The 26,066-nt window shown below is 40.7% G+C and overlaps 2 protein-coding genes across 5 annotated transcripts in view; one reads left to right on the forward strand and one right to left on the reverse strand.

The window, feature by feature from the left end:
- LOC118111385 (microphthalmia-associated transcription factor) overlaps window positions 1-21,543 on the forward strand; it is a 34,060-nt gene extending 12,517 nt beyond the window's left edge. For 2 of the 4 annotated variants that reach the window (XM_035159940.2, XM_035159941.2), the window contains exons 2-10: window positions 2,768-3,005; window positions 11,553-11,768; window positions 11,868-11,963; window positions 12,789-12,906; window positions 13,122-13,214; window positions 13,329-13,385; window positions 13,529-13,604; window positions 16,307-16,454; window positions 17,560-21,543. In XM_035159940.2, coding sequence (XP_035015831.1) covers window positions 2,768-3,005; window positions 11,553-11,768; window positions 11,868-11,963; window positions 12,789-12,906; window positions 13,122-13,214; window positions 13,329-13,385; window positions 13,529-13,604; window positions 16,307-16,454; window positions 17,560-17,955 — 1,438 coding nt within the window. In that variant the 3' untranslated portion in view covers window positions 17,956-21,543. Of the gene's footprint in view, window positions 1-2,764; window positions 3,006-11,552; window positions 11,769-11,867; window positions 11,964-12,788; window positions 12,907-13,121; window positions 13,215-13,328; window positions 13,386-13,528; window positions 13,605-16,306; window positions 16,455-17,559 lie in introns of all 4 variants that reach the window. The other 2 variants (XM_035159939.2, XM_035159942.2) reach the window with 2 other exon arrangements.
- On the reverse strand, window positions 20,289-26,052 carry LOC118111387 (2-epi-5-epi-valiolone synthase). Its single transcript, XM_035159943.2, has 5 exons — window positions 25,821-26,052; window positions 24,029-24,659; window positions 22,779-23,015; window positions 22,435-22,687; window positions 20,289-22,313 (listed from the first exon to the last, which is right to left on the reverse strand). The coding sequence occupies exons 1-5, from the start codon at window positions 25,946-25,948 to the stop codon at window positions 22,213-22,215; spliced, it is 1,350 nt and encodes a 449-aa protein (XP_035015834.2). The 5' UTR covers window positions 25,949-26,052; the 3' UTR covers window positions 20,289-22,212.
- Between the last annotated feature and the right edge of the window lie 14 nt (window positions 26,053-26,066).

Raw genomic sequence — 26,066 nt, forward strand, 5'->3', positions numbered from 1 at the left:
GTAGGATGGATAGAAGGATAGATGGATAGATGGATAGATGAGTGGTTGGATGGATAGAAGGATAGATGGGTGGTTGGATGGATAGATGGATGGAAGGATGGATAGAAGGATAGATGGGTGGTTGGATGGATGGATAGATGGGTGGTAGGATGGATAGATGGGTAGTTAGAAGGATAGATGGATAGATGGGTGGTTGGATGGATAGATGAGTGGTTGGATGGATAGAAGGATAGATGGATAGATGAGTGGTTGGATGGATAGAAGGATAGAAGGATAGATGGATAGATGAGTGGTTGGATGGACTGATGGATGGGTGGGTGGATAGAAGGATAGATGGAGGGGTGGGTGGGTGGAAGGATGGATGGATGGATGGATGGATGAGTGGTTGGATGATAGAAGGATAGATGGGTGGTTGGATGGATAGAAGGATAGATGGGTGGTTGGATGGATAGATAGATGGGTGGTAGGATGGATAGATGGATAGATGGGTGGTAGGATGTATAGAAGGATAGATGGATAGATGGGTGGTTGGATGGATAGATGGGTGGTAGGATGGATAGAAGGATAGATGGATAGATGAGTGGTTGGATGGATAGAAGGATAGATGGGTGGTTGGATGGATAGATGGATGGTAGGATGGATAGAAGGATAGATGGGTGGTTGGATGGATAGATGGGTGGTAGGATGGATAGATGGGTAGTTAGAAGGATAGATGGATAGATGGGTGGTTGGATGGATAGAAGGATAGATGGATAGATGAGTGGTTGGATGGATAGATGGATAGATGAGTGGTTAGATGGATAGAAGGATAGAAGGATAGATGGATAGATGAGTGGTTGGATGGATAGAAGGATAGATGGATAGATGGATAGATGGGTGGTTGGATGGATAGGAGGATAGATGGAGGGGTGGTTGGATTGAGGGTGGATTGATGGATGGATGGATGGATGGTGGTTGGATGGATAGGAGGATAGATGGAGGGGTGGGTGTGTGGATTAAAATACACCCAACCTTTTTTTTTTACTTTAAACTTGTGTTTTGAGTCTTTGGTCCAAGACAAACCCCAAAATCTGAATCTACTTAATTACTACAACTGGACAGTGAAGTAATCAGTACAATGTGAAGTCTGTATTTCTCCAGCATGTTATACAACAGTGTGACATTTGAAATGATAAGGTTCTAATTAGGAAGTAATACAAGATTAAAAAAAGATCAACACCTTTAGCATGGGAATGCAATCAACGATTATATCTTTCACCAGTGAATCTGTTGACTATTCAAATTGTGAAAAGTACCCATCGCAACTTCAATTTCCGATTCCTGTTTGTAAGGAAGTAAAAAACCACAAAGATATTCAGTTTCAATCATAGACATTTCATTATTACATTTCTGCTTAAAAATGACACATGACTGAGCTAACATGACATAACTGGGTAATCAAAACTGTTGCCTGTGAATAAAATAATCGGCCACTTGTTTCAGCTCTAGTTTAATCACAGTTATGCTCATGTTGCCTGCAGTTCAAGTTTTTTTATTTATGTAACCGGAGACGAGAAAAAGGAAATGAAACTACTCTTTTGTCGAAACTCAAAAAACACTCAAACAGTGATGAAGGGGGGAAAAAGGAGAAATATCAAAGGGTTCGGTTCTGACGGCAGAAAGTGTTTCAGCATTAGATCCACTAGTGTTTGAAATGTCTCTGATGAAAGGAGCAAAACTGTTCCAAGTCACTCACACAAAGGAATCAGGAATATGAACTCAACTCGAGCTAAAAAAAAGTCATAAAACCTGTTTGTTCATTAATTTATTCAGGAACTATTTCTCCTCTTTCTTCACAAACGAGTGGAACAACCAAATAAAAGCTTATTCAACTGTGGATAATGGTCAGAACGTGGTGGTTTTTATGATATATTGTAGAATAATGTTTGCTCTTGTGCACAGTTCAGTGGGTGTGGTGTCAGACAATGAGATTATATGCAGTGCAGAGGGGAGGCAGAGGCAGGGGGGGGGGGTTATTATGGTATGTTGAGGAGAAGGCTGCAGACCGAAGCTGTGTTTGACTCTCCGCTGGCTAATTAGTGCGATTACTGCACAGCTGGATTGGCGAGACGTTTTGCTGAGTTTTATCAAAAGGATCACTCACTCGATGAAGGCTTCGGCCCGACAACTTCTGCTTCAGCAGAGTCTCTCTATTTTAGGACCGCAGGACTCTGTCTGGGGGAGAGGCCGTCTAAATTTAAAGAGAGTGGGAAAACTTGAAGCAGCGTCTTAATGAAACATGTTCCTCTCTCTGATGTGCGTAAAGAAGAAGCTGTAAATGCAGCGGCTGCCTTTTGTCTACTGTCCAAAACCCAGTGATGAATATTTATTGATATTTATCACAAATGAAAGAAAGAAAAGAAGCAAATTCTCATATTTGAGAAGTTGGAAGCTTAAAAAGTGACTGAAATTCAATAATTTTCTTCGATAGTCTCTGCTGTGGTTATTTTCCTTTGATCACCCACTTTCCTTTCATCATGTTAACCTTTTACTCCATCTGCCCTCTTTCCATCTTCCTCCACTTTTCCTGCTCATCATCCCCCTCTCTCGTCTCTTTTGCTTGACCTCTCCTTCCTCGTCTGACCTCTCCTTACCCTCTCTCTGCCACCACTCTTTCTTTTCACCTCTCCTCACCTCACTCATCCTATCACCCCCCCTCTCCTCTCCTCCCTTACATCCAACCACTCTCTCTCTCGTTCATCTGGCATCTCTCTCCTCCCGGCAGCAGCCCGTCGGAGCAGCACGGCTCCTCCAAGCCCCCGCTGAGCTCCTCGGCCATGACATCACGCATCCTGCTGCGGCAACAGCTGATGCGGGAGCAGCTTCAGGAGCAGGAGCGGCGGGAGCAGCGGAGACAACAGGCCTCCCAGTACGCACAAACCACAGCGTCCCAGACCCCCGCCATCAACGTCAGCGTGCCCGCCAGTTTGCCGCCTGCTGCACAGGTACCGATGGAGGTGCTGAAGGTGAGCAAACAGCCGCGATGGTTTGTAGTGGCCAGGGGGAGAAGAGGGAATGTGGCAGCGTGTGGGATTATCAGGATGTCAAAAACGATGACAGTGTAATGTGTAAAGTTTCCACCTCTGGAATTAGGATGTGTCACTGGATGTGTCAACATTGCAGTGACACTGCAGCGGTCTGAACGGTGCGGGCGGAGCTGTATTTATAGTTATTCACTCGTGTGTGGACAGTCAGGCAATCAAGGGGTTTTCTTTGACTGTGTGTAAAAAACACAGGAGTGAGTGGAGTGTGTTAAAATGCGTATATGGGGATTATCTTTCCTGAGAGAATTCCTCTTTAATGCATGCTGTGCTTCCAGCCATTTGGATTTAGCCATCTTTAATCCTATTTGCTCAGCTACATTCACATCTTTTCATAGCTTTGATTCCCTGGCAGTCCGAGGGACAGCAGACCGCTGAGGTTTCGCTGTAGTAGTAGAGAGAGAGCGTTGTGTAAGACGCTGCGTTTCAACAGGACACTTCTGGTGAGTTTCTCTGTTTGTCCGTTTGTTTTCAGAAAGGTTGTAGTCTTTATGAAACGGCGTTGGAAATGTGTTTGAGCAGTTTTGCGTGACACTGGCTTGCTGTTCTATGATTGAACATTTCTGTGTTCTCTCTATTTTGTGATTTAATCTATAAATTTGTATCTTTTTTTTCTTTTTACTTGGTGTCTTTGATTTACAATATAAAAAACCTCATAAAGTTGCTCGGTACAAAGATTTCAAGGATTGTTTTGAGGCGATCTTGACAAAACGCTTCAGTGAGACGCTCCTGTTTCAGTTTTGCATTTGTGCTCTTTTTAGGAAAATGTGGCTTTTACATGTTTTGAAGCTGATTTAAATGAACGCAGAGTTTTTCCAGAGGACATTCATGCATTCGTTCTAACAAAGTGAGCTTTTGATTTTCCAATTGATTTAGTTTCTTCGGATTTTTTAAAAGACTAATGTGACCTTCATGGAAATCTTTTGCAAACTTATAATTTGCATTTGTGCATTTGTGTTTATTTACACTATTTACACTTTTAAAATACTTTGGTTCCAAAAACTACTCTTTACAAAAACACAAAGCAATGTTGTCTCAAATATTACCACGATAAAATATTGCATAGTATACCTGCTAAACATCAGAATGTGAACTGTAGCAGTTATTTAGACCCCCTCAGTGGAAACAAGGTCTACTCAGAGAGTACATCAAAGTTTTTTCACATCAAAGTTTTAACTGTGTAATTACTGCTAAATTGAGCTGTTGAATCCTTTGTGTTGAACCAAATCCACACTCAGAGATTTCATGGTTACTTGGCTCAGCCACACTTTCATCGCCCTGGATGTGTGTGGCAGCAGCGGAGGACACATACAGTATCTCCATTGAAAACATTGCCCTCCTCATGCAGCATAAACATTACTTGCTCCCCATAATCTGCTGCTCTTTGAGAGGTTTAGGACGCCCCCACCCTGAACCCCCGCCCTGTGTACAATACATCAAGTTAGAGTAATTTCTCTGCTTTGCCGAGAGCTTACAGACATTCTTCATTGACTGAAGTCCGGCGAATGAAAAGGCCGTTCCAGCTTGGCGCTGTTGAGCTGGGTTAACCTGCTCCCCTGTCTGTGGGTAGATTAGCAGAGTCCACAAAAAGCTCAGGGGTACCAGGCAGAGCTGCTGGACCTCAAAAAGTGCAAACATTAAGCTCAGATGAGTTTATCTAAAGACTGATTGGACCCTTAATTAACCAAGTGACCTCTGACCTTCTGGGGAATAAGTAAAGGATCAGTTTAGGGATCAAGACAAAGGCGAGCACAGCCTTACCACACACCGAACGCTAATTCAGTGAAGAATGCTCGTAATTAGCCCCCACTGCTTTCAGTCCACGGCATATTCAGGAGAGAAAAAACACTGCTTTGAAATGTATGTAGGATAACTTCCTAAAAGGGTTAAAAAATGATTTCTTGATTCCTTTTTTTCTGTTCAAAGGATTTATGGTGCCATGAAAAGAACAAAGTCTTCAACCTCGTACAAAATGTACGTTTCTTTTGGATTAAACGGAGAGAAGCTCGTGACTAGTACGCATCAGAAAGTATACAAAGATACCACACAGATATTTGATTTGGATTTGGTTCGGTTCATTAATTCAAAGAGACATTCTGAATTTGTAGTAGATTATGTCCAACACAAGATTAATCTATAATCTACGATAATTTACCGTGTATTTCTGCAACACTAAATAGTTTTAGCCCCGGTATTTAACTTTTAGCTTTTGGGAGCATTGCAGCTGCACAGAACTGCTCGCCACATAAGCCTTGATGCTAATTTTAACATAACATTTTTCCTTTAAGTGTTTGTATTATGCTGTTAATTTGCCAAGCTTCTGTGTAATAGCATGACAATACGTCAGAGGCGAAGAAGACCACACGTTGCTCTGATGTAGCTGCTCACACAATAGCATCACAGTTGTGTTGCAAGTTCCCCAGTGCACGTTAACGGCTTAACTGTGAGACAAAGTGGCCTATTCTTCTCGTCTGCGCAGCAAACGGGGACGTACTTGTTAACGTATCCTGGTCGGACCATCTTGGACTGCCCAAAGCACACTTGTAAAAAAAAAAACGAAAACAAATCGGCGTTTGTCATTCTGCTCTCCCCCTGCGTCCTCCCTCAGTGTTTCTGACTCGTTTGGGGTTGCGTTGCCGAGGCCCCCGGGGGCCGACGGCGGCTAAGACATAGTTGTTAAACAACAAGACGTCTTGTTTGCTGTGGTTGCTGATGCTGAGAGCGAGCCGGCTGATGTCACAATTACAAACAGTGTATTTTCGAGAGAGTACATTCAGTGAAGATGGGCAAAGTAAAGTTTAAGTCATGGTTCCCGGCTCTGAGAATTCTCCGTAATTGATTTTCTCTGCTCTGTGGTTTCTCCGCACGCTGACCAGTCCGGTCTATGGTGCATGTGTCCGCGTTGTTAAAGCAGCCTCACTCTTCAGGAGTCTTAAATTACTTTTCACTTTCGGACCAGTTCTTCATAACATCTTAAGGCCAAGATGTTCCAGCTTGAGGCCTGCAGCCCTCTGGGGCTCCAGTGAACTCACACCAGTGAGATCATCTAATTACGTGTGATAATTTAGGAAATCCCTGAGGACAGAAACAAGCTGGTAAAATGCAACGACAAAGCTGAAGCTTGTTTATGTTTTCATAATCAATTAATCTACCGATTATTTTCTGTATTAAATAACAAAGCATTGGGCCTGTAAAACTATGCAATGCACATTAGGTGATGTATTCACATTGTTTTGTTTTTGTTCGACCAACAGACCAAAATCAAAAGATATTTGAATCCCTAATGAGAAAAAGAAAAGCAGATAATCCTCACTTAATCTCCAACTAACAATTTTTCAACTTTACCTTTGAATCTGTGATTTTCATTTGATCAATAAATGCATTCATTGAGTACTGAGACAAAACATCTGCAGTGGGCAAAAAACATTTTCTAATGGGCCACCTCTGACTTTGTCTTGTAATGCACTCACCGGCCTCGCAGCTTCTATTCTTAGTGCAGGAGGGAGAGAGACAGTTGTATGCGGCTCCGACAATAATCCTCTGTACAGTTTTTTTATGCAGCCAGAGGCATTATGTTTTCAGGTCGTCCATCCCGTTCTCATGAAATAGCCCAATTGACGGAATTTCCTCGACATTGATGCAAACGTTCACCTGGACTCACAGATTAACTGATTAGAACAATCCAGGCCACTGTGGGGTTGTTTCAAATTTGATCCAAAACGTTTTCCTGAACCTATGAATTTACAGTTTGGTGTTCAGAGGTCAAAGGTCAGCGTTACAGTGACCTCATGTTTTTTACCATACCTCAAACATTCCTACTTTAATTATGAAAACATACACTTAAAACCTTTTATTGAACATTGATATATTATATGAGTCTTTTCAAACATGGATGCAAACTGAAACTTGTCTGGTTGGAGGAGACAAACGACTGAGAGGCGGTAATTCGTGGTTACTTCTGTTTTCAGACATTGCAGCTGTCAGTTGTATGGATGCGTGAATTTACGATATACAAGGACAGACAGACTTGAGTCAGTGGGTGGTCCTATCTGTGCAAAACCAAAACATTATGGCTGCTTGTTGCAGTGGTTTGCAACCTGGAGGTCAGGGACCCGCCAAAGTGTCACAAGATGAGTTTAGGGGTCTGGAAGTCATTTTCAGGATCAGAAATAAAAAATAAAAACAGTAATCGTTATCGGTAAACCTAGAATTTCAAAATTGAAAGTCCTTGTTATGTTGAAAAATTACCCTTGTGACTGATGTATTTTTAAATATGGCATAATTAGAGAAGATAAGGTAAGATAAGATCAGTTAAAATATAATTAGATAAGATAAAACACTTTATTAATCCCAAAGGACTTTGTTGTGCCAGTTTATTCCAAGATTACAGTATCAATTATATAATAGAATATAGCGAATAAAACTATAGAGAATTAAATATAGAAAATATAGGCCTAAGAAAAAAAAGACAAAGAAAGTATCAAATGAAAAGTGTTTTATAAGTTAAATAAAAATATAAAGTGTACACGGAGTAATGCAGAACTAGTGCCAAATTACAATAGAAATTAGAATAAAATAAGTAATTTACATGAGATGGTAAACTTATACAAAAGTGGCAGTAAGTAGTAATGATAATATTGGTGAGTAATGTGGAATATTGCCCATAATATGATCAAAAAACCCTAATATTGCACATGAAAAACAATATTGCAAAGTCAATATAAAAATATAATTCTAGGGAAAACCCAGAGAAGCTGACACATAACTACCCTTTACCACTGTGGTGATCATTGTATTACTTCTGCATGTGATAGTAAACCTGACCTTCAGAGGCTCAGACGCAGGAATAGAAAATAACAAAAGTTGCTAAAGTCTCTATTTTCCCACAAAGGCAGCTGCTCTAAAAATGGTGATTGTTCAGCTACAGAGAAGGACACCACACTCATGGGAAGTGTTGCAGCCGCAGCTCGAGCCGTTTCCCACGAACAAATGTTAATCTCCATATCAGGACTGAAGTTAAAACTGTCACTTTGACTATGGAGAGGGAAAAAACAATCGCAGAGGATTTGATTACAGAAGAAGAATCAATTCAAATCTTTTTCATTTTTAGAGCAGTAGGTAAAGACTCTGTTTGCGACCAACACTATTGAACCTCTTTCTTTTCTTTTTGCCCAAAGCGTAATCTGTGGTTGTTCCTTAATGAGTCATTGATGTGCTTCAAAGGTGCCTCTGTTCGCTGGCACCAGCTTTACAACCCTGTAATGATGATTTACAGCCCAAGGTGATGTCAGTCATATACCTGCAGGACACCATGTATGTTAATGCACCTCGCATGAGTCTCCGCTGCAGAACAATGATAATGGATCAGGGCACGGAGAAAGGCTGTGACTGACTTTTTTTGTTGTGGCAAGAAGTTAAAGAAAGACCGTGTGTAATTGATGTTTTAAAAATATCCTCCGTGGCTATTTTACAATGCACACCTGCAGGATCGGATGAAGGTGAAGGATATCTTTATTATCCCTGGGGGGCAATTTGTTTTACAGTATAACAGCTCTGCCACGGATTAATACATTTGTGTAGGTTTTTAACATTGTCTACAATATCTTAATGTATATATAGAAAGATATATTAGTTGAAAAACCTCTGAATATAATGTTTATACTGTAAATAAAATCACTATGACTGAACTGAATCCATGTCAGCTGCTTTCAGACATGCACTGAACTCTCATTTTTCTTATATATCCTTGAGGGGCTGCATGTGAGAACACAAATGTTTGAGTCAGTTGCTCCGGAGATTTTCAATTTCACATTGCGGGCATCAGAAAAGTACTGGATGTTATTAGACTTGTAACATTTGAGGTCAGTCCAACACTCACAGCCTCACTGGCAGCGAGGTTTCCATGAAGCTATAGTTGTCGAAACACACAGGTAAAACCAAAGCATCTCTCGTATCTAGGCAACACAGTTTGTCTTAAAGGTGCGTTTCGACTGTTACAGACCATACAGGTGTTTTTAAAAAGTGCTCACTGAGTGTACACTTTACCTTTTTTACTTTATCTGACAGGGACAGTGCATATTTATAGCATTTCTGAAAATATGCCAGAGTTAGCCACAGAGGCTAATTTTCATCTGGAGTCCCTGGGTAGGCGATAAAAGCGTTAAGAATAAAAGCATTGAAAATATAAAAGGGATGGTTCACCAGAAAAGGAAAATTCACTCGTTATCTACTCACCACTATGGAGATGGAGGGGAGGTGAAGTGTTTGAGTCCACAAAACACGTTCAGGGGTAAACAGTGTTGCAGCTAAATCCAATACAACTGAAGTAACTGGTGACCATTTCTTCAAAAGTAATAAAACCACAGTAAAAACCCCACAAAATGCCTCCATACTGCTCCTGTGGTGTCATCCAAGCCCTGACATTTAAATTTGACTCTAAACAAGGTCATTTACACCAAGTTTTTAGCCTCAATGTTCGGTGTGATCCTCGTGCCTGGAGCCGCGTTCACGTTCCCATGCCTTTCTCCCTTTAACAACTATAGAAGCAGGAAGAGACACAAACATAAAAGCAACAACACAATATTATATAAAGTCTGGCTTAGGCAACATAAAATAAGAATGTGGAGTTTACTGCCTAAAGAAAATCGGCCATTGCATGATAACATATGTGCAAATGTGGATTTGTATTTGTATTCGAGTGTTTGGGCTCAGCAGTCAAAGTTCCACCTGTCTTGAAATATAAGTTGCTGTAGGAGACAGTTATTTTCAGTTCAATAACCAATAGCTGCGTAAGTGTGTTCATCCAATAACCATATAGTTTCATCTGGAGCCTGTGACCCCCTCAGCTCAGCTCAGCCAACCAACCCAAATCTTCCGGGCCTCAACTGAACAAACGTATCAGTTTCCCAAATCACGTAGCCCAGATTGTTATTCATTGGCTTAGAGACGTGGTTCGCCTGTTGTCTCCGATTAAAAGAGTCAATTAGAGACACGAGGAGAGGCGAGCTGCGGACAAACAAGGATGAGACAGACTTTATTCTTTGTGCTGTGTGGAGCTGGGAGCACATGCCAAGCATCCTCAGGGTTTGAAAAGAAAAAAAAAAGAAAAGTGGATGGGCCTATAAGTAAGAGCCCCGGGGGCAAGTCTCAGTAAAGGAGGTGGCCGTTAGAAAACAAAGGCGTTGACTGTAAGAACCACATCCTGACATCAAGTGATACACCATAAAGGAATAAATTCAGATTTTACATAAAACAACACAAATTTGAAAAGGCTCATTGTGTTATCCTGAGATTCTTTGACATGCATAACTAATTACTTTCCGTGCCCCTTAAAAGATCAGCTGGATGTGGCTGTCCTCATACTCGCAAAGCTTCGTCTCAAAGTGCAGCCGAGAGGGAAGCAGCTACAGAACTTGGTAGTTTGGATAGAAGTTAAGCACAGAAGCGGCACTTTTGTTTTGTCCTTTTTTTTTTTACATTTGACGGATCAGTAAATGATGTTTGACATGCTTGGATATCACGGTTATGAGGTATGTTAAAGATGAATCTTATATTTAGAGGAAAAGTGTTTTGTCATTCGCCAGCATACATGGAAAATAATATGATGCGGATCAGGCTTGATTTGATCGTATTTACCGTCTTTTACGTGTGTAATAGTTTCTATATTTAGTGATGAACTATCTATCGTGTCTTTATCTCACGAATCACAGAACGTCTTCGTCGCTGCATCAAAGGAAATCAGGCAAAATGCAGGAAAGGTTTTAAAAATACACTCTGCAAATGGGAGCTGGAAACGCTGCGGCTCCGCTCCGTTTCAAATGTGTCTCAGCCTTTGACAAACACTGTCTGAAGTGTGTTTATTTGCCTGCAGTAGCTTTTCTGGATCATTAATGCAGCGTGGGGATTAATGATCCACAGAAATCAAATTTATCCATAACCGGGGAGTGCAGAGACGGGCGGGCTTGTGATTTTCTTATTTTTTTTTCACTTGCTGCTGAAAATATGCAGAGACTGAACGAGGAAGAGCTGAGAGTCGTCGAGCCGAAGAGAAATATGTGGAAAATGTTTACTTGTGAGCCTCTTTGAGATAACAACTCCTGACAGTGTCTCAAAAGAAAAATGCATAATGCATCGCGGCGTTTGAAATCTATGTCAAGTTTATTTTAATATTTAAGTAAGTGCTGTGACTTTGAGTTATTTTTAGGAGTTTTTTTTATAATCCAGTAAAAGACGACTTGTTAGATATGTATATATATATATATCTCCAAACAATTTTAAAATGTGACAAGAACAGTATAGAGTTAATAGAAGTAGAGTAAGTGAACTTTCTCCTCTTGGCGTGTTTTCATTTTTCAAGCAGCCTTTCTAATGAGCTCAACACATTCGTTTTCTTTTCTTTATTTGTGTATGTGTCGTATCTTCGTCTCATCTCTCCCTCCTCTTCTCCTTCCTCTTCCCCTCTCGCTCCTCCAGGTTCAGACTCACCTGGAGAACCCAACCAAATACCACATCCAGCGCTCCCAGCAGCAGCAGGTGAAGCAGTACCTGGGGAACCTCGGCTCTCAGGTGTTGAGCTTGCCCTGCCACAACCAGCCCTCTGACCACGGGGGCATGCCGCCAGGGCCGGGCAACAGTGCCCCCAACAGCCCTATGGCCTTACTCACCCTGAACTCCAACTGCGAGAAAGAGGTGACTGGATTCAAACCTGTGGAATATGGAAAATACTTTTTTTTTTTGTCATCTTTTGCTCATTAATTCATACTTGTCGTTATATCCGTTACGTTTTAGATGGATGATGTCATCGATGACATTATTAGTCTGGAGTCCAGTTACAGCGATGACATCCTCGGCCTTATGGACCCGGGACTTCAGATGGCGAACACAGTAGGTGTCCTCAACACTAAGTCCTGCATACAGACCCAGTACTACAGACCCAGTAATACACTCTGTTAAAGCACAGATTACAAGGACTCCCTACAAGATAGGAAAATATTCCGGGGACCCCCCCTCATGTCTGTTGCTGGGAGTAAATTGACACAGCTCATTTGTTTGACACTTCTACTTGTGAAATAGCACTTTGAGAGAAATATCTTACATGTAAGACATGTAAAATATCCTTTTCATGGATGAATCTTTAAACTTTTCATGGATCCATGGACCCTCAGTTGAGAACCACAGTGTTAAAGGTCACCACTCGAGAGCATAGTAAACTAAACTAAATCTTAAACTATGTGATTTCAAAAGTATCTACAGGTTTATGAACGTTAAAGCTAACTCTGTTAAAGCATTGAATTCTAGCATTTTTGTGTAGGCGACTGATTTTTAAGAGTGATATTTGGAACAGATCAAAATAGAAATCTGGATTTAATGAATTTAAATGTGGTTTCATTAGGGAACTGTTGGGCGGAGGTATATGTTCCACTAAGTGCCATTCAAGTTTTCCATATGGATTAAGTAAAGAAGACATATTGTGTTAATTAGTGAGCTTTAGAAGTTCTGGAAGGTGGGTCTTGTTTCCTTTTGACAGTGCTAAATTAGCTGAGTTACCAAAATGTTGAACTATTCCTTGAACAGTGACTTATTTGCATAGAATAAGATCTATTAAGCTGTTCTGTGTCACCACCTTTCCCATTAGTGCTGATTAGCATCTATGCAGGAGGAGAGGGGGCGGTGATCCCTGTTTAACGTCTTTGCTTTGTCTCCACTCAGATCCCCATGCCGGCTAACCTCATGGACATGTATGGTAATCAGGGTATGGCCCAGCAAGGTCTGCCCATCAGCAACTCCTGCCCTGCCAACCTGCCAAACATCAAAAGGGAATACTCTGGTGAGCTTCTCCCACCTCTGGCATCGAAAACATCCGTAATCTGTGAAAATCCAATCGTATCATTCAGCTTCTCTAATGCACGGAAACTGTGAAGGCAGCTTTTTACAATTAGTTCAGTCCTCGTCCATATGTCGAGGTCAACTGTCCGTAACTTATGTGTGTTTTTCTGTGTTTTTAACATTTTAACTTTTAACACAACCTCGTTTATCCCATAGTTTCACAATCCCCGGCCATCATGCATATGCTGGATAAGTCTGGTTCCTGTGGCAAGTTTGAGAACTACCAGCGGCCTGAAGGTTTCCCCGTGGGTACGTCTGCCTCCTTTACCTCAAAATGCAGAAGTTTGCTGCTGCACATTTTCTATATGATTCACTGTCACTGTTCATTTTGTGGCTTGATCCAAATGTTGTTGTTTTTTCTAGTAGCGGAAGTACGAGCAATGGCGAAGGAAAGGCAGAAGAAGGATAACCACAATTTGAGTGAGTTTAAATTGCACTTTAATTACTCTTATTTCTACGTTGTACATATCAACGTAAAGGTTAATATATGAAAATACTTGTATGTGCTTTTGGGTGTCATTTCATCATCTAATCCTGAATTTGCTTCTGCTCTGTTTTTGCAGTTGAGAGAAGACGACGGTTCAACATAAACGATCGAATCAAGGAGTTGGGGACTTTGATTCCAAAGTCCAACGACCCGTAAGTTACCTGTTACAGTCACGTTAGTGGTGGAAAGCATCATTTGTCACAGGGACATGTAAAGTCTCCCATGGACAAGGCAGGGAAATGGCAAGAAGTGATAAAAGTGGAAAATTCGATTAATACAGACGTGTAATTCAGCCTCGAGCTACGAGAGCAGTCGCCTTGTAAATGGGAAAAAAATAAGGCTGTGGTGGAGTAGATTATTCAGGTCATGTCAACAAAAGCAAAACAGAATATAAATGTTGTACAATTTTATTTTGAAATACAACCAAACATAGTTAAAGAATTTACCATCGTACCAGCCCACATGTACATTTGTGTAGTTAGTGGTCGCTGTAATAGCTGTGATGATATCGCTCCTTGTTAATAGAAAAGCCAGAACTGAGGGACACGATCCTCAGTCCTGTGCAAAAGTGTTAAAGTTCAACTGAAACTAACACGATGCTTCAGCAGTGTGAGTCGAGTGTGTATCTCAAAGTTTTTATCACAAAATCAACTCTTTGTGAGTCTGTCCCTGTTTCACCAAGAACAACTTTATTATGTGGTTCTGTGGATTTTGTCCATTTAAAGAAAAGTCACAAAACTTTGAAATGAACAAACTCACAGAGTAAATGAAATGTATTATTGCAGTTTAATGTGTTTGCTTTGAGATGATGAACATATCGATCATATGTAAAGTGTGTATGTATTTAGTGAGTGTTTCCACCCATGGTTGTTTTGTTAAACCCCAGCAGGGTGCTCCGCCCACACACACACACACACACACACACTCACACCTACAGACACACAAACTCAGTGACTGTCCTTCCACAAACACCTGGCTTAAAATAACTTAATATAGTGAAAAGAAAAGAGTGCCTGTCCTTGTTAAATCATTACTTTAAATGTAAATTCATTGATGCAAATTTAGGAAACAAATACATTTAAGAGTTTTTCAACCTAGATTTTTCTGCAGCACCATAAAACCTCTTATCTATAGACGGGTTTCTGAGCTACGTCTTGGTGACAGCTGTGCACAGGCAGGAGGCAGAAAATGGCCGAGAGCGCATGAGGAGCAAGAGAAGTTGTTTTTGAGCCTGAATCGGTTTGAATCACAAAAATCCTGCGTCTAAAAAATGTGCAAGTGGTTTTTACATTCTTTAACATAGCATGATTCTTATAACATGTTTACAGATTTCTAAGTGATATAAATCACCTATTGACCTTTTTGTAAACCACACTCCACCTTCTAAAGAAACCAGGACACGTGTTCCAGTGAGAAACAGCAGCAGTGACACCACACAGGGTTTTCAAGCTGCTTTATTCCTCAATGTAAAGATTTGAATAACGTGAAAGATCACCAACCAGATCCAACTTACTGAATAATCGCGAATTTACAAACAATGCAAAGTCTGCGTTGATTCCAATAGTAGACTACGATCTTGTGACGGGGGAACGAAGCCGTTTGACCCCGTATGTGACGACCTCGCCCCCGAGTACTGTTTGCGAACAAGAAACTGGTCTAAAACCGGGATTGTTTCCCAGTAAGTCCAGTAAAGATTGATTTCTGCCTGCAAACCCTTGACTTTGCATGCATACATTTCTTAATGAGCAGTGAGTCGTGCAAGGAACCAGTGACTGATTCAAATCTGTGTCCTCATTATTCTGGTCTTGTTTTAAACTGAACGGGCTGAAGAGGAGGAAGGACTGCTTCATGTAGGGCTGGGCAGAATATTTAACTTGTTTGAAGCGATGATATATTTGTCCTTCTTAAAAACACTGTCGTGATTTGTAGCTTATAGTTTGTTGTGTCACTTTTTGAACCCAAACTCCTCATGAGGGAAGTCGCTCTGGTCTTTTTTTAACTCTTCCTCCCCCCCATTGCGTGCAGCCACTTCCTCAGCCCCCATTTAGGTGGGAAGGTTGCACTGTTCTGTACAAAAGGTGCGATGAGTTGGCGTAGTTGTTTCTCCATTCAGTGTTAGTCACAGAGCCGGATTGACGTCTGTGTAAAAAAAGGAGAGCCGGCGTGGCGAAACGGATGCACACGCCGTTTTGTCACACGTCACGCCTCTGATTCCCAAATGTGCGCACCACACACTTTGACAGCATTATTTGAACTGTTTCCGCGTAAAACAAAGCCTGCATTGTGACGGGTCCTCGTAAGAATATAATATACTGTATATAACAACACTTCATTACTTGGCCTGTGTTATATATATATTGTATACTTGTGTACTTGCATTATCCAAACTGTTTCCAACAACGTTCAAACCCATGGTATGGTATTCAAGGATGTTTCATTTTGGTCACCTTTGTCCAACTCTGCTATAACGTCTGGGGCAAACAACGCAAAACCCACTGCTAGCCAGTTAGCCAGTTAGCTGTTTGTACTGGTCAGGCATAATGGATCGTGATTTTTCGTTGGCGTTTGCTGCGTAACATGGATAAACGTTTACTTTTACTTCTCCTCATCCGGGTCATATACATTTTCATTGGCAATGGTGGTAAAGACGACAGCTCCCATGATCCCACACTGCTTCATACTGTATAACAAAATGATTCACAGGCAAATCTACTATTTAGCAACGCACATACAGAACCCACACCATAGGGCAAAGTCATACCAGTTCACAACATCCACCCTACAGTATCTTAATGTCTGACATCAAAACTGTGATTATAGGATGTGAGGATAATGGCTCCTCTGTGATTTGCAGGGACATGCGCTGGAACAAAGGAACCATCCTGAAGGCATCGGTGGACTACATCAGGAGGATGCAGCGAGAGCAGCTGAGGGCAAAGGAGCTGGAGATTCGGCAGAAGAAGCTTGAACATGCCAACAGACATCTGATGCTGAGGATACAGGTAAAGAACAGCTTTTACCCTTTGATACACAACATGGGGTCAAAAGGGACCCGGCTCAGGTTTTAGTTTTCTGTATCTTTGCAGTAAATTAATTTCGTCGTTCAGTATTTCAGGTATTCCTCAATTAACTTGTTTTTGATCATCACAAATTCTTACTTAAATTTTTCCTTTCTTTCTTTTGAGATAAAAATAACTTTTGTATCACTACCCTTCTAACGCACAACATGGGTAAAAAATGACCCGTATTCATTTTCTATCTAATTTCATGCATGGCTGAGTTGAATGTATTTTATCATTTGAAATTCCAGGTATTCATTAAATATCTTGTTTTGATAACCGGAAATCAATGTTTTACTTTATGAACAAACATAAATTTTGTATTGACGCAGACAAACAGACTCGGAGACCATGTGACAGAACCATACATTTATCATTAAATTAAAAGGAAGCAGACAGTGTGTGTATTGAGTTAGAGAGGGGGTCATCTTTCAGCCCACCTCACCTAAAACAAATTGATCCCCCCCCACCATTAGAAAACAAAAGTACACTTTCTGGAAATGTGTCAAATTTCTGGGAGAAGGAGCAGAGGCACTAATTTGCACAGCAGTGTATTTCAAAGCATTATCTTGTAACTGATTCACCACGAGTATCAGTGTGATTCAGCTCGGCAGGCCTTGATTGATGGGTCACATTGTGGATTTGTTATGCAGTAATGAATTAGAGCAGCGCGTTGCAAAATCAGTGGAAAAAAGAGAAAGGGATTTTTACGAGCCGCAGTCACGTCAGTGGAAATAAACGATTCCTGACCGGGCGAAGTCAAACAGCAGTTTTACTTCTAAAGCACATTTCATACACAGAGGTAGATTCCATGTGCTGAACAGGTAAAAGATTTAAAGAAATGAATTTAAAATCTGAAAGCACAATTTGAAACGAATGTCAAGCAAAATAAGATCGTAAAAAGAATAGAATAAAGAGATAAAAAGGACAAATTGTGTCAAACAGAATCAGATGTAATGATGGTTTGACCTTGTAAAGTAGTTTAAAGAGCCGAGGATCCTGGGAGATGTTATGACAGAGAGTTAAATGTGTGTTTGGGGGTTTGCAGGAGTTAGAGATGCAGGCCCGGGCTCACGGCCTCAGCATCGTGTCCTCCACCCTCTGCACCGCCGACCTGGGGCCCCGGGGCATCAAGATGGAGGCCTCCCTGGAGGACTGCCCCCAGGACCTGTACACGTTCCACCCACACCACCAACACCACCCGGCCTGCACCCCCGAGCCGCCCGGCGCCCTGGAGCTGAGCGAAGGCCACTCCAACTACCCGGACGGCCACTACAGCGTTCAGGGCAAGCCCGGCTCCAAACTCAACGACATCCTCATGGAAGACAACCAGTCGCCGGTGAGAGGCGGGGACCCTTTGCTCTCGTCCGTCTCCCCGGACACGTCGAATCACAGCAGCCGCAAGAGCAGTGTGAGCATGGATGAGAACGAGGAGTGCTGTTAGCACCCCCTCCTGGAAGACAGCTCACCTGCATCTCCAACAACATCCTCCTGCTGCACATGTTCCAGTCAGTAGCTCACTCGCTCTCAGCTGCTGGACTCGCTCTCCTCTTTGTCTCATTTTGGGTTTTCGTTTTTTTTTGTTTTCCTCCCGCCCGTGTTTACATGCGTTGAATCTTTTTTCATTTTGTTAGGGTTTGTTTTGTTTTGTTACATCTTTGTCTTTTCAGCCCTTGATTTCAGAGACTGGTTTTAAAGTCTGTTTGCTTTTAATCAATACTTTGTTGACAATGAGGTACAAAAGTAGATGTTTTTGTATTTAAAAAACAAATATATATATATATATATATGCATTTATCTTTGGATAGACGCTAGATTATGTTTATTTCTATTGATTCCAAAGAATCTAGGGAAGTTATAAATCATGGTCAGACGTGTAGATATTTTTGTGGTGAGATGAACACTGCTTTTTAAAATCATTAGCAATAATAGAAGAAAACAAAAGTCTATTTATTACTATAGTGCTTTACACTCCTTGTGTCTTAGATTGAACTTGAATGTGCTGATGCCTTATTGAGATGTGTAGACATCGATGTTGTATTGCTATGCACATGTTTTTGGCTGTTAGCTGAGTCTCCGTCAGTCTTCCAGTTGAAATGTCTTCCTTGACAAATATTAATCCTTTGTAGATTTGATCTTATTTATGTATCTATGTAAACAGGACTTTATATACCTTTATGTACACATTCCCCTTTTTAAAAAAATATTTATAATAAGGCTTTTAAAAGAGCCTAATGAAATAAAAGCACCAAAATATAAACATCTCCTTTTTTTGATAATTAAAATGAACAAAATCAGCGTCGGTGAGAGTTAATCTTACGCTTTTATTCAGTGTTATGATGTCGAGATGATGCACAATGATCCAGTAACGATAGAGAAAGGTCAAGTTTCACCAACACCTGCCTCACCGCCCAGTGCTGAGTGACCCGGCAGTGTGCACCACATATATCACCAAAACATTCCTCACTGCCAAAACTACTGAAATACTCCAAAAAATATATAAGTAAAGAATCTTTTCTACAATAAAACGTGTAGAATCTTCGCTCCTGTCAAAATGAAGGACACAAGCATCGAATTCACTCTACAGATCTGAATGTTTTTACATTATTCTACAAATATTTAATATGTGATTGATTTATTAAAGATGAATCAGTTCCGTTTTCTTTTATATTATACTCTTGTCTGTAGGAATCAGACGAACAGAGCTGGTGGAAGTTGATGCTATTTCAGTACACACAGTAAACAATCGTCATACGTGTTGATTCTTAGTTTTTATAATGGTCCATTCATTTCCTAAATTATTGTTTTGTTTTTTTTGTTTTTACACCACTGCGATGACATTTCACATTCAGTATGTTGTTTTTAACTCTTTTTTTTTTTCCATTATGTGAACATTTATATTGCAACGGAGTATAAGGAGACCGCTTTGGGATTTTGTATGAAATGCATGACATTGTCAAAAACACTGGAATGACCTCTGTAAACTGAAACGTTTTTTTTTTTTTTTTGTATCTAAGCATAAACTAACTATTGTATTTTGGGCTTTTCTTTTTCAAAGGCAAACACAATATTGTATGAGATTGTATATTCTTCCTGGTGTGTGGTTGTTGTTGGACGTTTGAGCGACTTGTTTTCAAACGTTCGCTTTTATTCGCCTTCGTTAACAAATACCTGCGGCTCGTCGAGAGCCCTGTTACAGCACAGCCTCCAACTATGCAACAGGCTGAAGTTGTGCCTGTCGAGCAGCGTCACGCCTCCACAACGTGATCTCCTCGTGAATTAGTCTAAAACAGTATCAAAGTGATGATCTTTTCTGAATTAATTTAAGTGCCTTACAGTCGTTTATTTTACCCTGATGATGCAACTTTGTGTGGATGTTTGTTTTGTTGTTAGGTGCTTCGCGGACTAAACCGCTGAGTTATGCCTTAGAGAGCAATACAGCATACGACACACAAAAAAAAAAAACACAAGACCAAAGTGTTGAGTAGAAAATAAACAAGTGGAGCATTGTGAAATGAATCCTCGTAAGAGTAAAGAGAGTAAAATATGCAATTAAACCTCTAAATTCTTAAGTTATGACCATTGATTACTGCTGATTGTTATTTTATCATTCTTATTCCCATAGCAGCAGCAGCAGTTTTATTTATTAAGTAAAGAAATGTTTATTTTAAAGTGCCTTTTTTTTCAAAAGTCTGTTTTTATTTCATATCATAGTGTCATGAAAGCTTTTGATCAGGGGAAACGTTGATATGAAAATAAGAATGATGAAACAACATGTCAGAGCAATGCTTGAAGTTAGATCATTTATTTAAAAATATTTTTTTAAACTGCAACAAAATCATTTTAAATGTCCAGACTGAATTCAATGAGCAATTGTTGGATCGAGTGCTATTATACTAATTCCTGGATTTGATAACTGTTGGATGGATTAGACATTTGGCTCAGTCTCATCACTCACAGGATTTATTGTAAAAACATTAACAATTGCCACAAGGACATAATTTCAATTAGTCCTTTACTTTATGATTATTTATTTCACAATCTCCTCTTAGTTCAATACAGAAACATTTGGAGCTCTTTATATTTTTGTTTGTGCATTTTGTGTTTTCCTTGTGAAGGTCAAGCTCTACTCTGAAGAAAGTGTTTTTGTTTTTTTTCAAAGTTGTACTGAATATTCATTTTGAGACTAGTACGAATGTAGTTCAAGGTGATAACTGCCAAAAAATGTGTTGCCAAAAATCAAAGTTTATATAAAAGACATGAACAGATATAAACCGCTGAGCTGAAGCACCTTTGTTTCTGTGTTTCTGCTTCGTAAGTAAAAAAAAAAAGCAATACAACATGATGGCAATCAAGCAGTGTGAGAGTGGAAGCAATAATCTCAACTGGAGATCCACTTAGTTACTTATCCCTGAGCTTTCAGGCGTCTTCATCAAATGACCTTAATGTGGATCTGCAGTCACGTGATAACAATGTTATGTGTCACATCTGACACAGGCAGCACTGATGAACCTGAAAGCTCTGGAGACATGTTGATTTATTTAAGTGGCCCTTTACGATCACACCAGTCCCAGGTACCGAGCCTTAACACTGCAACACACCCAGACCTGTAACTTTGCCCTTTGACTGAACCCAGATCAGCTCTATAATCTAATGGAAACTGATAAATCATCCAAACCCTGAAATGTGACTGAACATCAGCGTGACACACATAGTGACGGCAGATTATTCAAAGCCATCGCTATATGACTGATTTCTCCATGAATATCCCAACTGTTAATTATTATGATGGTAAAAACATTATGGGTAAACCACTAATGAAGAACCATGTTATCTTATGTCGGACCTGTGCTTGTTCTCATCCCTGTGGTTCATGCAAACACGTTCTCTGCTGATGATGCTACTGTTCTTATTGTTACAGTTTATATGAGATGAATGTAGCAATTGTTACTGTTTCAGATTAGTGAACTCAAACTCGTTGGTACTCGATGTGGAAACGATGTCGTGAAAAATATTAAAAGTTTTATTTGAAGGTTGGTGGAGCTCGTGTTTTTCTTCCACAGCACTTGAGATCTCATTATTCGCACCAGGCATTTAGAACCATTGACTTTTTTTTTTAAAGATAAGTAAACCCTGCCTCCTCCGTGTTAGTGGATGGGCCATGGACCAAACTAGAGTAAAGATGATTTCTGTCATTGTAGGTTTGATCAAGTGTTAATTTTTCCAGTAAGCTTGGATCTAATTAGACATTTAATGCTATTAAATGGGGTGAAACATCATGACTGACAGCTGAGACTGACTCCTGATTGGTCGAGCACGTGCATCAATGGGACGTCACCACCACGGCTTCATCCCCTGATCGCTACTGTGCAGACTCGGGCTCCAAATGCACAAGATGGCGTCATTTCGGGAGTAAGAGGAGACGCGTCGTCCATCTTTTTGCACAGTCTATGTTGTACTAAAGGTTTAAAACATACTATTAAGTAGATATAAGCACATTTTAAGGTATTGATTGATCAACAATTGCATTTTTTACGGAGATATATTTCATATTATTACCAGTATGTTTTACAGGAGGACGTGTGGGTTCTCGTATGAATCATTAGCAATGAGGCAGATACATTTACAGCTACATTATAGTTTGAAATGATCCATTTAATAAACATTCATTGCTCATAGATGCTAAACAAGTGGATGTATTTCAACATGTGCTGTGTTTGTTCCCAGAGGGAGCGAGCTCATCGGTCCACTTCTCGTAGGCTTGGCTGAGGATATTCTCCTCAATCATGTCGTGGAAGATTTCTGTCAAAATCAGAAAAGGGTTAATTAACATTTTTGATCTCAGAGATACATTTTGTCTGGTTAGTATTTTACTCAGGGCAGCAGATTGTTGTCAGATGGGGTTTATGGTCTGTTATTCTACCTGCTTGTCCTAGTCCTGTGGGAAGAGGAATCCTCAGGGAACCAGCAGAGTGCCTCAAACGCTCCTGCAGGGATTTGTGTATCAGGACCAGAGTGCAGTCCTGGTGCCACACGGGCAGCTCCAGTCCCAGCATGCACCGGATGATGCGGTGCTTCTCATCTGCTGTCAGCAGCCCCCTCTGGTGGGCCACATACACCATGAAGGACATGTCGATGTTGACCGCCTCCCCATGAAGCAGCGCTGGTAAAACTCTCTGTCAGAAATAACAGGGATTTGTATAATTCTCAATCCAGACCGGTCCAGGGAATAAAAAAACAGAAACATAACAGAAGCTACTGTTTGACCATTTCTAATTCGGGGCTGACGAGGTGACCAAAATCCACCAACCGGTCCAAATCATCCTCCCATAAGTTGGGAGCCAGTTCCTCCAGCATGGTTTCTATGGCGATTCGGGTGGATGCCGCGGCACTGTCTTCGTGTTCGGAGCTGTTGGTGCCGTCCGACTGCAGCTTGGTGTCCAGCAGCCTCCGGCCCTCGGCCTCCAGCAGCTGGAACAGGCCCAGGTGCTTCATCAGGGCCATCTGAGGGCAAATGGACCAGTTACAGCAGTTAAATGGAGACAAATGGAAGAGAAACAATAAGAAAGTTGGTTTCTGCTTGCAGAGGAACGACCATGCAGAACGACATAATTCTATCATCACCATATGTATTTCCCCACCATTCCAGCAACAACAGCAACTATCGGCCTAAGAATCAGGAAGTTATTCTGCAAACATTTACTGTGATTTGAAAAATGGTTACGATAATAATAATGATATAAAACTTTATTTCTATAGCACCTCAGCATCTTTCTGTATAATTTAAAACAAGGTCACAAAATGCATCGAAACAAAACAACACAAAACAAAAACAAAAACAAACAACATCCATTAAAACCGGTTAGAAAATCAGGCATTGAAAGTGTTTCCTAGAAAATATGTTTTGATCAATGATCTAAAAAGAGACACGGAGCTTCTCTTTCCTCCTCTTCCTCTTCATCATGTAAATGTCTCATCGATACATGTTGCTGACTTCTTCCCCAGGCGACTATGGGTTATAAATACAATTTGATTTCTTAGATATACAATATTCCTGTCCATGTATAATATTTCTGGCAATAGCGTTATAAATACAATTTCTTTACTGCGTCCTTCATCTCTGTCAGACTTTCTTCTTGTATAAATACTTCTGACATTCAGACACTGTCTTCAGTTGTTATTTTGTAAACGTGTTTTATTCCAATGAGAGACATTGTGATTTGTGAATATTGGCTACATCAATCAAATTTGATTGATTGATTGATTGATTGATGCGTGAATAAGTTCCTCTCGGTCAGGAAAAAACAGGGTTGACTTGATTTTGGACATATTTCTAATGTTTAAAAAGGTTATTGACAGAGGCTTCAAAGCTTATGTGAATCAAATGTGACAGAGGCCACTGGCTGTGGATTTAACATCAGTTATCAGGAGGTTAGTTTGACACACTTGGTCTCCACATGCAAGACGATCAGGAGAATCACTCTTTTTTCAATCCTCAATGATGAAGCAACAACAACCTTTAACATCTCTGCCATCCCATTGCTGATCTGACGCATCGGAAGAGTTGGGAAAAACGAGCGATCTAAGAACGTTGCCACCGGCGGGACGTAACTTCCCAGCTTGTTTTTCCCGCTGGCGAAGTTGACCCCTGTTTTTGCCCCCACACTGGCGTCCACGTAAGCGAGCACGGTGGTCGGCACCCGGATGTACGGAGTCCTCCGGCGGTAGAGAGAAGCCGCCAGGCCCACCACGTCCAGACAAACCCCACCGCCGATGGCTATGATTGGCTCGGAGCGCCGGTCGAGACCAAACTCATGAACCTCCTCCAGGATCTTGGTCACTAACTCCATGCACTTGTTCTCCTCAGTGGTGGGCAGAGGGAGGATCTTACACACGATGTCCCTGGACTCAAAGTAGCTGACCACCTGAGAGCCGTACAGACGATGGACCGTTTCATCGATGACGATAAATCGTTTCACAGGTTTGGAGTTTCCTGCGGCCCCTTTCAGCTCCTCGTCTCCTAAATGACCCCACAGCAAAGTGTCATTTCTGGGATCCAGGAGGTTTTGGCACTGAATGACTCTGTAGGTGAACACTATCGGGCTGATCACTGTCCAGGAAACTCCGTGTTCGGACTTCTTCTCATGGCTGAAGATAATTTACGATAAAGCAGCAAAAGGAAGAAAAAAAAATGAAAAGGTAATTAGCTTTGGTTCAAAGTTTGATTCTGTGTTTTGTCGTTGCTCACACAAAACTAACATCATACAAGTGGTGGAAAGTAACTGAGTCAGATTTGAGGTACTTTTACTACATTATTTCCATTTTATGCTATTATTTATTCATGCTCTCTACCCGAATACATTTATTTAACAGCTTAATTTGACTCTGCGGATTTTATAATACACACTAATAAACATGACCATATTCATGCACTATTAAAGTATGCTGTGAAAACTGAACACATAAGCATGAACCAGGTCAGAACATTGACACGAGATTATTAAACTATGACTAATACAGCTACATTTAACTAGAGCACTTAAAAGTCCCATGAGCCTTTGCACTCATACGTCCAATCAGAGTGAGTGTCTCACCATAAGTGCATTCAATGCACATTTTCAGGCCTCTGGGATACACCCAATTTGTTTTTGTGAGTAATGAAGAAATTATTAAATGTTAATATAACTGTTGATGTTTTGCAAGAACACTCCACAGGAGACAAACTGGAAACACTTGAGTAAAACTTACAACGTACAGGACACTTGATTCTGAGAGATTATCTGATACTGAAAAACCAAGTTATACTTCATTAAGACTGTGTGGGTTTTGTTTGTGGTTAAAATTGGTCGAGATGTTGTCGAATTCAAACGTTTGCTTAATCCTGACTGGTGCATATAAATATCTAAATGAACCCTGGCCTCCTCAAACCAGCACAGAGGGGAAAACAAAAAGAAAAACACGTGAAAACACTAAACCTGTCCATAAGGAAAAGGTTTTCATCATGAGACTCGATATTTAGAATTCTATTCCCACAGCTGTTGTACAGATTGTACATGTAAGTGACCTCAGCCTGAAATAGAAAAGTATTCGACCTCCCCCAGTGGATCATTGAGAACATGAACATGTGACCGAGAAGCATACAGAGGAAAAAATGAACAAGGACCAATTATAAATGTAGTTTTATTATATTATTATTGATAATAATAATTAATTTGCCATTAAACATATACAATCCAGTATCATTTCTCATATCAAATCACAATAATCATTTAAATACATGACATGAATCCCTTTAAATCCAGTACTTACATTTTAGCATGACTTAACTTTCCCTCTGCCCCCTGCCTCTGCTCTGTCTGTCTGGTCCATGCACCGTTCACCTGCACCAGATCAAACCTGGTCTGTGGTGAGCGGCTGCAGTCGTTAGGTGAAAGCATGATCCCTGAAACTCCCGGCTCTGCCCAATGTCCTCAGCCTACTTTGTGGAGTGACATGAAGAGGATAGTGTACATGTAAAAGGTCAGCGGAGAAGGTGTGACCGGGGGGGCTCCTCGT

Source organism: Hippoglossus stenolepis, chromosome 6 (assembly GCF_022539355.2).
Source record: "Hippoglossus stenolepis isolate QCI-W04-F060 chromosome 6, HSTE1.2, whole genome shotgun sequence".
Taxonomy (NCBI): domain Eukaryota; kingdom Metazoa; phylum Chordata; class Actinopteri; order Pleuronectiformes; family Pleuronectidae; genus Hippoglossus; species Hippoglossus stenolepis.

What these genes read in the sequence shown, in the direction of transcription:
- LOC118111387 (XM_035159943.2), bottom strand. Translation starts at nt 25,948, where the DNA reads ATGCTTTCACCTAACGACTGCAGCCGCTCACCACAGACCAGGTTTGAT. An exon ending in TCAGCCCCGAATTAGAAATG is followed by an intron (nt 22,688 to 22,778) that starts GTCAAACAGTAG and finishes TATTTCTGACAG; the next exon opens with AGAGTTTTACCAGCGCTGCT. An exon ending in CACAGGACTAGGACAAGCAG is followed by an intron (nt 22,314 to 22,434) that starts GTAGAATAACAG and finishes TGATTTTGACAG; the next exon opens with AAATCTTCCACGACATGATT.